Genomic DNA, 14,219 nt, shown 5'->3' on the forward strand with positions numbered 1-14,219 from the left:
AGGATTCTTGGGCTACGGCCAGATCCTTAGGCCTTGCTGTGTCATCCCATCCACCACATTCTGCCTTTCGCCCCTTTTGTGGGTACAGAAGGGGCACCCCACCACGTCTGAACCAGTCTAGCCACCGGTCCACGCAAGTTGACTAGCCTCTGCGTGGCTGCAGACGTGGGACCCAGAGACGCGGGTCTGGGAACCAGCGGGCAGGCCAGTCCACACTTCCCCCCCCCTGCAGCAGCCTCCGAACCCTCCTAGTCTGACCTTTCTGGCCCATTAGCGGCTAGTGGGTGGCAGGATTCGCCATCACCTCCACCACTGGCAATCCATCACGTCAGACAGGTGGGTTTTGCAGATAGTCTGAAGGGGCTACTCCCTCCCCTTCGAGACTACCCCTCTCTCCATGCCACCATCTTTCAATCGCATGTTGGGGGATCATTTGGCGCTTTTCCAGAAGAAGTTCAAAAGGCTAACCTTGGCTCAGGTTCTATCTGCCCACAACCCTGGAGACTGGATGGTGGCATTGGACTTGCAGGACGCCTATTTCCGTATCACTGTTCTGCCAGCCCACAGATGTTACCTATTGTTCACGGTAGGCCATGAGCATTTTCAGTTCACCGTGCTCCTCTTCGGCCTTAGCAGTGCCCCTCGGGTGTTCAGGTGTTCATGAAAGTGATGGCAGTGGTTGCAGCTCACCTGCGCAGATCAGTGGTTCCAGTCTTCCCCTATCTCGACGACTGGCTGTTGAAGGCGGGCTCACCCCAGGCTGTTGTCTCCCACCTCCAGACTACGGCAGACCACCTGCATTCGCTGGGGTTCACTATCAACGTGCCGAAGTCACACCTGACTCCCTCTCAGTTGCTCCCTTTCATCTGAGCTGTTCTGGACACAGTGCAGTTTCGGGCCTATCCTCCCGAGCAGAGAGTCCCGGAAATTCAGGCTATGATACCGATGTTTCAGCCTCTATCCCAGATTTCGGTGAAAACGACCCTGAGGCTGCTGGGTCTCATGGCCTCATGCATCCTGCTGGTGGGCCATGCCAGGTGGCATATGCCGGCTCTGCAGTGGGACCTGAAGTTCCTGTGGGCTCAGCATCCGGAGAATCTTTCCGACTATGTCCAGATCTCGGAGGGAACTGCGTAACAACTGCAGAAGTGGTTAACAAACCAGGATTGGGTCTGAGGCAGATCGCTCTCCCTTCCACAATCCGACCTCACGGTGGTGACCGATGTATCACACCTGGGACGGGACAGCCACCTGGGAGAGGTGGAAATCGGAGGAGTCTGGTCTCTGGCAGATTCCGGGCTCCATATCAACCTGTTGGAGCTCCGGGCGATACGCTTGGCACTGAAGACATTCTTTCCCTCCCTCAAGGGAAAGGCAATGCAGGTGCTCACAGACAACATCACGCCATGTGGTACTGCAACAAACAGGGCGGGGTGTAGTCGTGGACCCTTTGTCAAGAGGCTCTTTGCCTTTGAACATGGTTGGAACATCAGGGCATGACCCTGGTGGTTCAACACCTGGCAGGTTCACTGAACGCCAGGGCAGGCAAACTCGGCTGTCGGTGTCTGGTGGATCACGAATGGCGTCTTCATTCAGAGGTGGTGCAAGGTCTCTTTCAGCAGTGGGGAGAGCCTTGGTTAGATCTGTTCGCCACTGAAGAGAACGCGCAATGTCAGCAGTTTTGCGCATTGGAGTTTCGAAGTCGGCACTCGCTCTGCGATGCTTTTTGGCGCAAATGAAGATGCTGCCTCCTGTACGCCTTTCCACCTCTACCACTTCTGCCCCGAGTGCTGAAGATGATCAGGCACGACTGGGCCAAGTCATTCTTGTGGCACCGGTATGGGCACGAGGAGTCTGATACCCCGAGCTTCTGAGGATGGCTATTGATCCTCCGATCAGACTGCCCCTTCGGGAGGATCTTTTGTCACAGCAGCAGGGGACAGTCCTCCACCCGAACCTGTCCAGGCTCCACCACCTTGCGTGGAGAGTGAGCGTCGACAGTTGACAGCTTTTGACCTTCCTCCCGAAGTGTGTAATGTTATCTTGGCAGCCAGGTGTCCGTCCACTAAAACGGTATACGAATGTCGATAGAACAAGTTTGTGGCATGGTGCACAGCAAAGGCTGTGGATCCCCTTTCTGCCCCTCTCTCTGAGGTTCTTTTGTTCCCTGCTTCTTTGGCCTAGCAGGGCTCTGCTCTGGGCACTCATAAAGGCTAAGTGGCAGCCATTTCAGCTTTCCTTCTGCTACCAGATCAGCCCTCTTTGTTCAAGTCTCCTATTGTAAGTAGGCATTATCCATCTCTTTCCTCAGTGGAACTTGAACCTTGTTTTGACTTATCTTATGTGCTTTCCCTTCGATCCTCTTCACAACTGTCCTCATAGGCTCCTTACCCTGAAAACTGCTTTTCTTGTTGCGATCTCCTCTGCTCGCAGAGTGAGTGAGATTCAGGCTCTTTCTCCTAAGCCCCCTTTCTTCTCAGTGCATCCTGACAAAGTGGTGCTGGGAAAGAGAAACTTGTTCCTACCTAAAGTTGTCACTCCTTTTCATATTGGACCGACTATCACTGTGCCCACCTTTTTCCCGCCTCCGCACTCTTCTAAGGTGGAGGATTGACTCCACCGTTTGGACCAGAAACGTGCATTGTCTTTCTAGCTTGACCGCACAAAGAATTTCCGGGTGGACAATGAACTCTTTGTTGGCTATGTGGGTGCCAAGAAAGGTCGGGCTGTGCAAAAGTGTACCTTCTCTTGATGGGTCGTTCTATGTATAAAGATTTGTTTAGCTAAAAAGGTACCTCCGGTCGGGGCAGTGAGCTCATTCCACTTGAGCTGAGGCGGCAACTACTGCTTTGTCACGTGAGGTCCCACTCATTGACATCTGCCAGGTGGCCATGTGGGCTTCCATGCACACGTTCACCAGACATTACTGCCTGGATAGTCAAGTCCGGAGGGATGGCTACTTTGCCAGTCCTCCAGGACTTTCTGGTGTGAACTTGGTTCGCAGTCCCTCCTCCGGGGTTGGTATTGCTGGGGTATCTATTCTAAGGTAAGAAATCTATAATTAATAGTCTCTTTCAGATTAACAAGTTACTTACCTTCGGTAACAATTTATCTGTAAGAAACATAAATAAGTTATAGATTCATTACCGCGCCACCCATCCTTCCCGCTCTGCGAACTGACTTCTAGGGAGAGGGACTCCTTTGCAGGGCCCTAGTGTGGTACACCAGTGGTCAGTGTCTTTCATGGCTCTTCGCTTCTGGTGTGGAAAGTCGTGTCAGAACTGAAGTCAGCGCGGAGGGGCGGCGTCTAAGTAGGCACCGCGACGCCATCCTGGCGACCACGACGGCAATGACGGACGCCGAGTCGACAGACACCACCTAACGACGTGCATGGGTACTGCTAAAGAAAAATTCTCCCGATCCAGTCTGACGCCTGGGGGCTAAGGTACGGAATCTATAACTAATATATGTCTCTTACAGATACATCGTTACCAACAGATGCTTGTGAATAGCAACAGTATGCTGCTGTCGGCTTCCTCCTCTGACCTGACGCAACTGCTGAGTACTGAAACTGCAGTCCCTAATATAAGAAATTGAGGTTAAAAAAATAACTGTCTTTGGGACAAATTCTACCAGATCAAGATTTCATAAGATTTCCTTTACAGTTCTGCTACCCACAGCTGATCAAACATGGTAGACCATATTCCTGTGCCATCATGGCCACCCGTGCTGAGTAGGCTTCAAATTAAGACGCGTTGATGCCTGCCTGCTTCATGAGCCATATAACCTAACTGACAATCATGTTGTGCATAAGGTTTTCTGAATTAAATCAGGAAGTGACCCATACTTCGAGTGAAAGTCCTTAGCTAAAATTACACTTATGGCACTGAACCACACATAATGTAATTCACAATGGAAAGGGCATTTGAACTCCTGCTCTTATGTTAGCCATGGTATTGTGAACAATATACAAGGAAATGCCTTCTGGTATTAATACCTTCACCATCAAATCTAGACATCTGACACTCCTGTGGGAGACAAGGCAGAACATCATATGTTTTCTGCCTTGATATTAAGAAGAAAAGTGCTGTCATTTAATCAGTGATTGGCCAGGTGTCATAGTGGTAATGTTGATCAGAGATAGGAGGACTATTACTTTGAATACTTCATAGAAGGAGACACAGCAACAGATGTGTTCCCAGGTTGGCAGCACCCACCTACACCTGCCCGTAGGAAATTGCTGACCTATAAGTGTTCCTAGTAGTGTAGGCCACACTGGGCTGCAGCAACCTTGCCATCAAAATGTGCTGTGAATCCATTGAAGCCGAATTGAGAGCTGAAGAAACATCAGCCAGTCCAGTAAACCTATGTTTCTTGTAATCATTACCCAGGACTCCTCAATTGAAGTTGCTGCTTATGATGGCCTGGGTCTCCCCTATCTGACCAAAAATCTTGCATTCTGCCACAAACAGGGATATGACTTGATTGAGGATAAGGTTAGGCCTGTGGGCCATGCAGTACATCCCTCTTCTAGGAAAGATGATCTTGATTACAAAATCCATAGAAATTTTCAGAAAAACTGGAAATTGAGCTTTTGCGCTGTACAGAGGATAATCAGGATCAACCTTATGCCCTGCCGTCTGGCCTAAATTACTCCTAAGGTGAATTATCATCAAGAGTGTACATGCCAACTTCACTTTTGGACAACATTCTTAATGGTAGGTTTGGGCCTTCTTCCTCCAGACCTAGTCTGTAAATGAAGAGCCAGAAAACCTGTGATGTGGAGATTCAATCCTTCTGAAAAACACTTGCCTTCAGTAAATGTTGACCCACACCACATCCTCCCCCTGACCTACTAGTATCTTATTTGATGCCAATGAAATACTGAAAATAGCTCTGCCATTCTTGTTAATATGCTCCAGCCTCCTCTGGTAGATGGACTGCACCACAAATTAGACACAATTGTTTGCAGGTGGCAAATCTTTAGCCTTTGTAAGGCTGAGTTCTTGCGCGACCTAGGAAATATGACCAGAGTGGAAGATTTCAGAAGACCCACTAATATAATTAACTCATGGGTTGATGTTGAACAGTAATAACAACCATTCTTCCTAATTTTCCTTTTGATCAAATAGGCCTTCAGATCAGCTGTGGTCCATGCAGGTAACAGCGGTGGTGTCGGGTAAGACCATCGCCCAAGCACTCATTACCAGCAGACTGGACTACGGCAATGCCCTCTATGCCGGAATCAACAAAACCCTGCTACACAAGCTCCAAACCATCCAGAACACCGCAGTCAGACTCATCCTCGGAACCCCACGACACGGCACATGACCCAGCACCTACGAGACCTCCACTGGCTCCCCATCGATAAGAGAGGGACCTTCAAACTACTCACCCATGCCTACAAATCCCTCCACAACATCGGACCCAAATACCTCAACGATAGTCTCCACCCACGTACCCAAAAGGAACCTCCGCTCCGCCGACCATGCCCTGGCTAGACCCCACGCATCCGCAGACCCAGAGCAGGCGGAAGAGCTTTCTCCTACGTCGCAGCAAATACCTGGAATGAGCTCCCAGTCAACATCAGATGCTCCCCCACTCTACACACCTTCAGGTAGTGCCTCAAGACCTGGCTCTTCGACTGATCCGGAGCTGCTTAACCCTCTCCCACCCCATCCCCAGCGCCTTGAGACCCTCAAAGGTGAGTAGCGCGCTTTATAAACCCCTGATTGATTGATTGGTGGTTGAATGGATATACTAATGAGTGTTGTGTGTATGGTCAAGTTGGACACTGAAAATTACTGCAGTACCTTTTGGAGTAATAACTATTGCAGTAGATCTTGGACTCTCTGTTTGGTAGGTAGTAGAACAACCAAGGTGCTTGTTGTTTTTATCCTATTGCAGCCTGGGTGTGTCTTGTGTAGATATTTGGGGTTTTCTACTTCTGTGCCTTCCATAGTGTCTTGTAGCAGATTTGCTTTCTGCAGGGGCGGCTCCTCCATGTGGGGGAAGGAGCGTCGCCCCACTGCATTCTCGCAGTGCGAGAAGCAGTAACATAAAATTGTATAAATACCATTTTATGTTACTGCTTCTCGCACTGTGAGAAATCAGAAGGGTTTGGTTGGGGGCGGGTGGGTGGGTGGGTGGACCTGCAACAGGGCAGGATGAGGAGTGGCTAGCCCAATGTTGCGCGCCCTGACTGTTTGATCGGCCCTCTGGATCAACTAGAGATTTTTTAGCTGAATTATTTGGATAAATATTGGGGTGATAAAATATTGGAGTTCAGATCATTATTGGGGTTAGATTTCCACAAAAGCATTGCCTCCCAAGAGGTGACCGGCCAGGCCAAAGAGGTTAAATGAGATTTGCAGGGCGTCCTTGCCAGATAGATAAATAAGATGAAAAACTGGAAGGTAGGTAAAAAATGCCATATAAGTCAGCAATTCACTGTCAGAAACCTGATTAAGTATTAATGAGTATATCAAAGATTATAACATTACTTTTAGAACTCAGACTAAAACTGCTTAGTAATGTCGAATAGAAAATGGCAACAAGAAGCATAAAAAATGGGCTGAGAACACGTTTTATTAAATGAGACATTAAATCAGAGTATTCATTTTACATTCAGTGTGGTGCTAAATCGAAAGCAGTTTGGATGTTCTTAATTGTTTACTAATATTATTGTGAGTATCATTTTAGTTTATATCAAGACCATTTAAACCTACATGTAAAACTTCCTGAAAGTAAAATATTGTTTCACTTAAAGCAAATCATAGCAATCAATCAATAATGTTTTCTGTTATTGTTTTGTCCTTACACCGTGGCCTTTTTCACTTTTTACCCTTTGTTTTCAATATCGATTAGTAAATATATTTTCTGAACTGTGTCCTGCTTATTACATATGTGTCCTTTTTTGTAGGATGGACTGCGATCTGATAAACGAACTTTGCTGTCAGCACTATTCGGGGCATTCCACAATGTAAGTTGGAGTGGCAAAGAGTATATTATAAAGTCTGGTTCTGTGGAGTATTTTTGTGTTTTTTTGTTGTACGGAATATACTGCTCACCGCAGAAAGTTTCTTAAAGAAGCACTTGTCCAATCGGGAGGAGAGACCTGTTGTAGTTAATATAAGTGGAGACTATTATAAAGAGAAAATTGGGATCTTAGTGAATTGGGTTTAGAGTTGTAGGGCTGGGAAAGAGGAAGCACAGCTTCTAAAGTTAGTGAGTTATAAAAAAAAGAAATTCTCAACAAATGGAAAACAAATTCAAAGAAGCAAGGCCATACGAGCTCGTGATCATTACAGAGAAGGAAAACAAACTACAGACTAATAAAGGGGTGTTCACATTGAAGATTGTTGATTAAATTGCAATCTAATAATTGCTAATATCCCTTTGGATCTAAGAAGGCTCATGGGCGTTTCTCTTCTTGTTGAAATAAGATGGGTGTCTCCAGAGAGATGTCTATGTCCAAATTTCAGCAGTGTCCAAAACATTGTACACATTGAGCTTACTTTTTTGAGCTGTCCATAGTGCTCTGCTAATCTTTTTCTTGTGGCTTTGTATTTAGGTACATTAAAATACCCTGCCTCAAGACATATTTGCTGGTTACATTAGTCACCCCCCATTGTTTCCCCATCATTTACGGATCCTAATTCAAGTACATTTTGGCTAAACACATTGGTGTTGCAGTACTCACATATTAAATATATGTGTACTTCAACATCAGTATTGACTGCTGAGCGGGCCCCTTCTCGGAGATCCTATACTTGAATTTTGGCTAGGGTGACTCAGTAATAGATTCTTCTTATGTTGATAAAGTGAGTGCCATTGAAATGGGCGAGTTTTGATCATTTAAGCGTCCAAGTTCATTTTCTAGTTTGCTGAATATATATGTATATTTTTCTATTTCTTCACGAGTGTTTTGTTTATATGCACAAAAACAAAGAAAGAAAAGACCGCAGCAAGCAATCGCAGTGCGTCGCAGCTCCTCGAGCACTTAGGCATATACGTTTATAGTCCTGGTATCCCCCACTCAGAAATAAACATAGTACTATTCTGGAGTATCACCCATTGCTTGTTTTAGGCTGGATCACTATACACTTTGCAGCATGACAACTTTAACCACCAAAAAGGATATGATTGATAACTAGAACTTGTAATGAATATGTCCATTCTTGTGCATTGCATGCGTTCTTCTCAAGGCTTACTCGTGTGGGAGTCCCCATCTCTGATTTAACCGGTATTACAAAATCATCAAGGAAAACCATCCAAATCTGCAGAGCTTCAGTCACTTATTATTATAAGAATAATAATTGTTATTATTATCATTCTTAACAAAATGCCCTTCCCAATTCTTTAAAGTAAGTGTTTTTCGAACTCAACGTTTTACGAGCATATTAAAATAGTTTATAAACTGTTTGATTGGGACGGACAAAATCTATTTTGTGACAGTAATTAAGAGATTTAAAAGGGAATCCTATGTTTTCTGGCGTGAAAAGCTGAATCTTTTCACAATTCTGAAGGTTTTTTAAATGACTGTTAACATATTGTTTACCCTTTTTCAGAAACCGAAAAAACAGATCTGAGTTCCAATGTCGAGATAAGGTGTGTTGCACAAAGAATGCCTACATCAAAGATCTGTTCCCTTCTACAAATTCTGATAGAGCTATAGAAGACCGAACCTTAATCCTCGATGATGGAGAGGCCCCATGTGCCACAGGAGAGAGTAACCCATGGAACAATGAAACCCCAGAAGAAAACTCAGACCCCCAGCGCATGGATTGCAATGAAGAAAGACTTTGCAATGGAGAAGTATTTTTCATTACTGCTGTAAGTACTTTCTCTAGTTATGGAAGTAGAGGTATATTTTATTTTAATGAAAATGTTTGTTGTGTGATAAATCTGCAGTTTGCTCAGAATTGTTTTGTTGATTTTGACATTTTCTTTCATACTATTAGTGCAGGTATACATTCATTTGTTTTCCTGTAAATTCTTATGAACAAAAATGCGCCAATATCCCTCCGCTTTCGTGTCACGAAACATTTCGAGCTATAAACTTGCAGTCATGCTCCAACGTTCAGCTGTTTGTGCTGTGTCCACCTCGCGTAACAGCATTTGTGAGTGACAAAGTGAGGAATAAAGACAGTTCTTGAAATATTTGGATGATAATCAATTGCACTTCTTGTTAGTTGGTGGTGGGCCTTGTAGTCTAGCCTCTTTGGCAACTCTTATATCAACCACCGCAAGGCTTTAAGACCACTTCCCATATGGGACCTGAAAAGCATATTTGGGACATCCTTTAGGACTTTTTTTTTTTTAAGTTCTTATTGAAAGAACTACAACACGATGAATAGATTGTCGTTTCCAAGGCTTTCACTCATCCATACAGTACACACACAAAACCTTGATAAATGATGCCACAGGACAATTGACGGTCATATATGTGTAATGGCATTGGGAAGACAGGCAAGCTTTAGACTCATTGTGGTTGCAGCATACCAATTATGTCATTCTTTCTATAGGACTTGGCCCTTTTTCCCTCAGTTGTTTTCATTTTTCATGTTGATGCAGATTCAGGGAGCCATTTTAGCTACCCCTGAAACTTCTGTCTGAGGGCCTGGAGCACAAAATGGTGGCCACCTGTGACATCACCAGCATCCACTGGAACCTACCAGCACCTTCCAGAACATTCCAGGAGATTCCAGAACTCTGTGACAGTTGGAGACCGTTTAGAATGTTGGGAGGATAAGAGAGGCAGTTGGCAGTTGGAGCTGGCAGTTGGCACCTGACTGGTGAAGAGAGAGGAGCACAACAGTGAAGGAGGAAGGAGTGAAGCAGCAGGGGTGGAAACTTGTGCCTGGAGTGGGGTCCATAAACCCACCCTTGATACTTGTCCCTACTGATGGATCCCAGCCTATAGCCCTGTGTGGGAAGAAGACAGAAGAAACTTATCCTAAGGACCTGGACAGCAGGAACAGGCCTTAGAACCAAGGAAGCAGCAAGATCCTGACCTGGAAACTGGTTTCCCTGGAGTCCGGCGTCGAGTAGCCTGAAGACCTGGAGCCCGAGGTGGAGAAGCGGCGCTGACTGAAGTAGCAGACGTCGTACCCGGAGCCGCCTGAGGTCGTGAGAGGGCGCCGACGGAGGTCGTGAGGAATACCAGAGGTCGAGGAGGAAGTGAACCGAGGTCGAGCGAGCGGCGTCATCGGAGGAGTGAAGTCCGCCCTCCGGAGTCGTCGGAGACCGAGGTAGAGGAGCACCGGAGGTCGGGAGTGAGGATCGCACTCCGGAGTCGCCCGGAGCCTGTGAGGAGGAGCACCGGAGGTCGGGGGTGAGGATCGCACCCCGGAGTCGCCGGAAGTCGACATCGAGGCCAGGCCGGCCGACGTCATCGGAGCCGAGAGCGCCATCGGACCGGAGCCGCCCGAAGTCGACATCGTGAAGAGACTGCCCGACGCCGTCGAATCGGAGGTCGAGATCGAATCGAGGCCACCGACATCGGACCGGAACCGCCTGCCGGCGTCGTCAAAGAACTGACATTGTGCCGAGGCCGCCGAGACCGAACCGGAACCGCCTCACGGCGTCGACACGACTCCAGCGGCGTCGGAACATCAGAAAAAGGGCAGTAAGTGGAGTAGAGGGCGCCTAAGGCCCTGTGGAGACCTGAGAGACTGCTCTAAGGGGCTAGGGAGGTGCTGAAACCCACCTGACTGTGCCTGGGGTGAACTGGGACTAACCTAGAGAGGTTGTGTGGAGAGAGAAAGCCAGGGCACTGGTATTCCCCCCTTTGATCTACCTCAGTTTAGGCCTCAGCCTTGTCCCAGCCAAGGAGTAGCCCCCCCTCAAGCCTTCCACAACCCTACAAGCTGTGCCTGGGCCAAATCAGCCCTTAAGAAGTGAAGTGTCATCTGATCACATGAGTGTTGCTGTATACTTTTAATTATTTATTGGGGGTACTGTATTTATTGAATTTTTACCTATTTATTGCTGCACTATATTTATAGGTCCACAGGACTTGACGGTGTACAATATTTATTGGTACAGTATTTATTGCCTCAAAGTATTTAATTGTCTGTATATATTGCACTTGTATTTATGCCCTGTTATTTATGATCACCCCTATTTATTTCATCAAACAGCCAATATTTATTTGACCTGCACTAATTGAAACTTGTATATTGTGATTGACCTATTTATTTTTCCAATCAGCAACTAAGAGAAAAAGATAAAGAAAGAATATTTTCATAATTTTTACGGTGTAGAGTCGTTTTTGGAACGGATGCACGCATGGTTATTGTATGGGTATATTGTATGCTTAGCACTGCGCCTGTTTCCTGACCACTCGAGCCAAGCTACCACAGTGTGTTCGAGGAGTCCACCACCACCCTGCGGAGTGGGGGTGGGCTGTTTCCAACACTTTCTTTCTGACTTTGTATGATATTTGAGTTTGGAGCAAGGTTTTGACTGAGATTGCATTTAATATTTCCTTCCTGCCCTCCAATTTGATACCTCAAGTTAAGCACTCAAATCTGTTCTTTGTGAATACAGGACGTGGAAAAGGATAAAGTCCGTTCTTTGACCATTAGTGACATGGATGAGCGCGAGTACACATTGGATTACTTGAAGCTGTATAGAATCTGTAAAATTAAACATGCCTGGGCCCGAACAATTCACACTTTTCAGGTAAGTGATTTTGCAGAATTTGTAATCTTGGTTTAATATTTAATGTATATGGGTTCTTCAGTGGAAGAAATTGGCATGCATGAAGGTTGTCTTTTTCCATTTTATCATCTTGGATTTTGCCTAAGCTGCTGGCTGTTGATACACATTTGTGGAAATGAGCTGTACATTTTTGTGGTCACACATGCATTTATCATGCACAATCACATGTGTTTTTCCTCGGTTCATGTCCTCTAAGTTTAAGTACAATATACTGCTCTTTCCTTTTTAGGCCCCGCCTACACAGCTCATGTGCTGTGCTGTGAGACATATTGTTTACAATTCAATGGGCTTACAATCCGCGGGCGACGCATAACATTATCTTTTTTGTTTTCACTCTTATTTGCAATCTTTCGATTGCATTGCACCGTTGGCTTCTCTTCTTTGCTTGTGTTAGCTCCTCTCTGGAGCATGGACCTAGGACATGTGTTCTTCCTCGTCTTTTTGCAACGCACTGTTCTTTTATTTTACAAGCGTTTCGGTAGTATTACTGAACGTGCAATGTGCTTTCCAACTTTTACAGAGGCATAGGACTTCTTTTTTTTGTTGCTTTCATCCTATCAGCCGTCTCTATTGATGCTTTAGTTTCTTAAACCCCCAACTGTACTACTTTATGACACTCTACTTTGCGTAACTCCACGCAACTGCACGCCTCTCTGCTCCACATTCCGCTACTTTAAGCCACTCCACTCTAATCCACTACACTCTATGCCTCTCAACTCTATGCCTCTCCACTCTATTCCACTCCAATCCACTTTACACCATTCCACTCTAAGGCACTCCACTCTACGCCACTGTACTCTATGCAACTCCACACAGTGCCACTCTACGCCACGTTACTCTATGCCACTCTGTTCCACTTTACGCCACTCTTTTTTACTTTGTCACTCTATGCCATACCACTCAGCACCATTCCACTCTATGCCATTCCACTCAGTGCCACTCTACTCTATGCCACGCCATTATACTTTATGCCACTCCACATTACTCTATGCCACTCCATGTAGCGCTACTCTTTACCACTATACTCTACTTCATGCTATTCTACGCCACACTACTCTACGCTGCCCCACTCCATGCCACTCCACACAAGCCACTCTACGCCATTCCATTTGACTCTGCCCCAATCCACCCCACTCTTTGCCACCCCACTGTATGCCACTCTACTCTTCGCCACTCTACTCCACTGTTCGCCAATGTGCTCTACACCACTCAACTCTATGCTACTCTACTCTACACCATTCCAGTGCTATTCTACTCTGGCACTCTGCTCTACTGTAAACCACTTTACTCCATTCTGCACCACTCAACTCCTCTCTACTAAATGCAACTCTGTCCCGCTCCACTGTACGCCACTCTGTGCCATTCTGCTCTAGCCACTCTTCTTTATGATGCTCCTCTCTGTGCCCCTCCACTCTACTCTAGGCTTTGCCACAAACATTTTGCAATGCTGAGCAGCAGACAGGCTGCTGTACAACATGGCTAAGATACATTGGCAAAGCCAATAGCTGTCACATAAGCAAGACCTGTTGGCTTTGCTAATACGTGTTTGGGTTATAGAGGTTGAAGGATTAATTGACAAGCAAGTCCAAATCCCCACCTCCCTGGGAACAAACTTACAGTGTTGGGTCAGGTGAGGATTCTGAACAAAGAACTCCTCCAATTGGAAATTGTTGACACTGTAATAAACATTCTCGCAACTGTGTGCTAAAAACACCTGGAACTCACTCCCAAACTACCTCACAGAATCCAGCAAACATCTCAGAGCTTACTTAGGCAATTAGTAGAACAAAGTATTATCGGCATCTATCTTGTCCTCTGTAAGGGCCTGTGGCAAAACTGCACAGATTTTGTGTCAAGCTCTGATTCGGTAACAGGATTGATTGCATATCCCAAGAAAACACGAAAAGGAACTCCTTCTCTACGAACAAAGACAAATAACTATGCGAGAGTACTGGGACATGGGAGACAGTGAAAATAAAGAATAGAAAGCAGTGCATGAAAAAACATTGATCAAGGATTTGGTTTTTTTTCTCTGCAAACGTTTACAAATGCTTATTGGTAGAAAGCGATATTATGCAGTGATGGAAGTAGTGCCCCATACAAAAAAATTGTCTTGAAAAAATCTGCTTGCAACTATCAAAAAAAGAGATAGGACTTGTGTAGTTAATTGAAATAATCAGCTCTCTATTGAGTTTTTTATAGTCTCTAAAAGATTTTTGTAATGATTGTTATACCATTAGATTATGAATTTTATTGTCCAGAAATATTGTGTGGACATTAGCTGTTTTAGGGTGCGTTCCTCTTAATAAATATAGTTCTACTTGTTGTACCTTAAATTAGGCATGAATGTCTTTTTCCAAAAAGGATGGGATGACTTCATGAGCCTTTGGTTTCCAGTCTAAAATGTGTTTATCAAAAGCAATGATGTCTTTGTGGCAAAATTCAAACAAATGTACTGCACCAAAACCTAGAAAGTGCCCCCATAATGCAGC

General features: G+C 45.6%; 1 protein-coding gene across 1 annotated transcript in view; it reads left to right on the forward strand.

Annotated features, from left to right (window-relative positions):
* The window catches only part of HELB (DNA helicase B), a 373,513-nt gene that overhangs the window by 332,665 nt on the left and 26,629 nt on the right, over positions 1 to 14,219 (forward strand). The window contains exons 9-11 of the mRNA XM_085653437.1: positions 6,923 to 6,982; positions 8,571 to 8,835; positions 11,554 to 11,688. Coding sequence (XP_085509563.1) covers positions 6,923 to 6,982; positions 8,571 to 8,835; positions 11,554 to 11,688 — 460 coding nt within the window. The remainder of the gene's footprint in view (positions 1 to 6,922; positions 6,983 to 8,570; positions 8,836 to 11,553; positions 11,689 to 14,219) is intronic.

The sequence above is a fragment of the Triturus cristatus genome, chromosome 4_1 (assembly GCF_964204655.1).
Source record: "Triturus cristatus chromosome 4_1, aTriCri1.1, whole genome shotgun sequence".
Classification (NCBI taxonomy): Eukaryota; Metazoa; Chordata; class Amphibia; order Caudata; family Salamandridae; genus Triturus; species Triturus cristatus.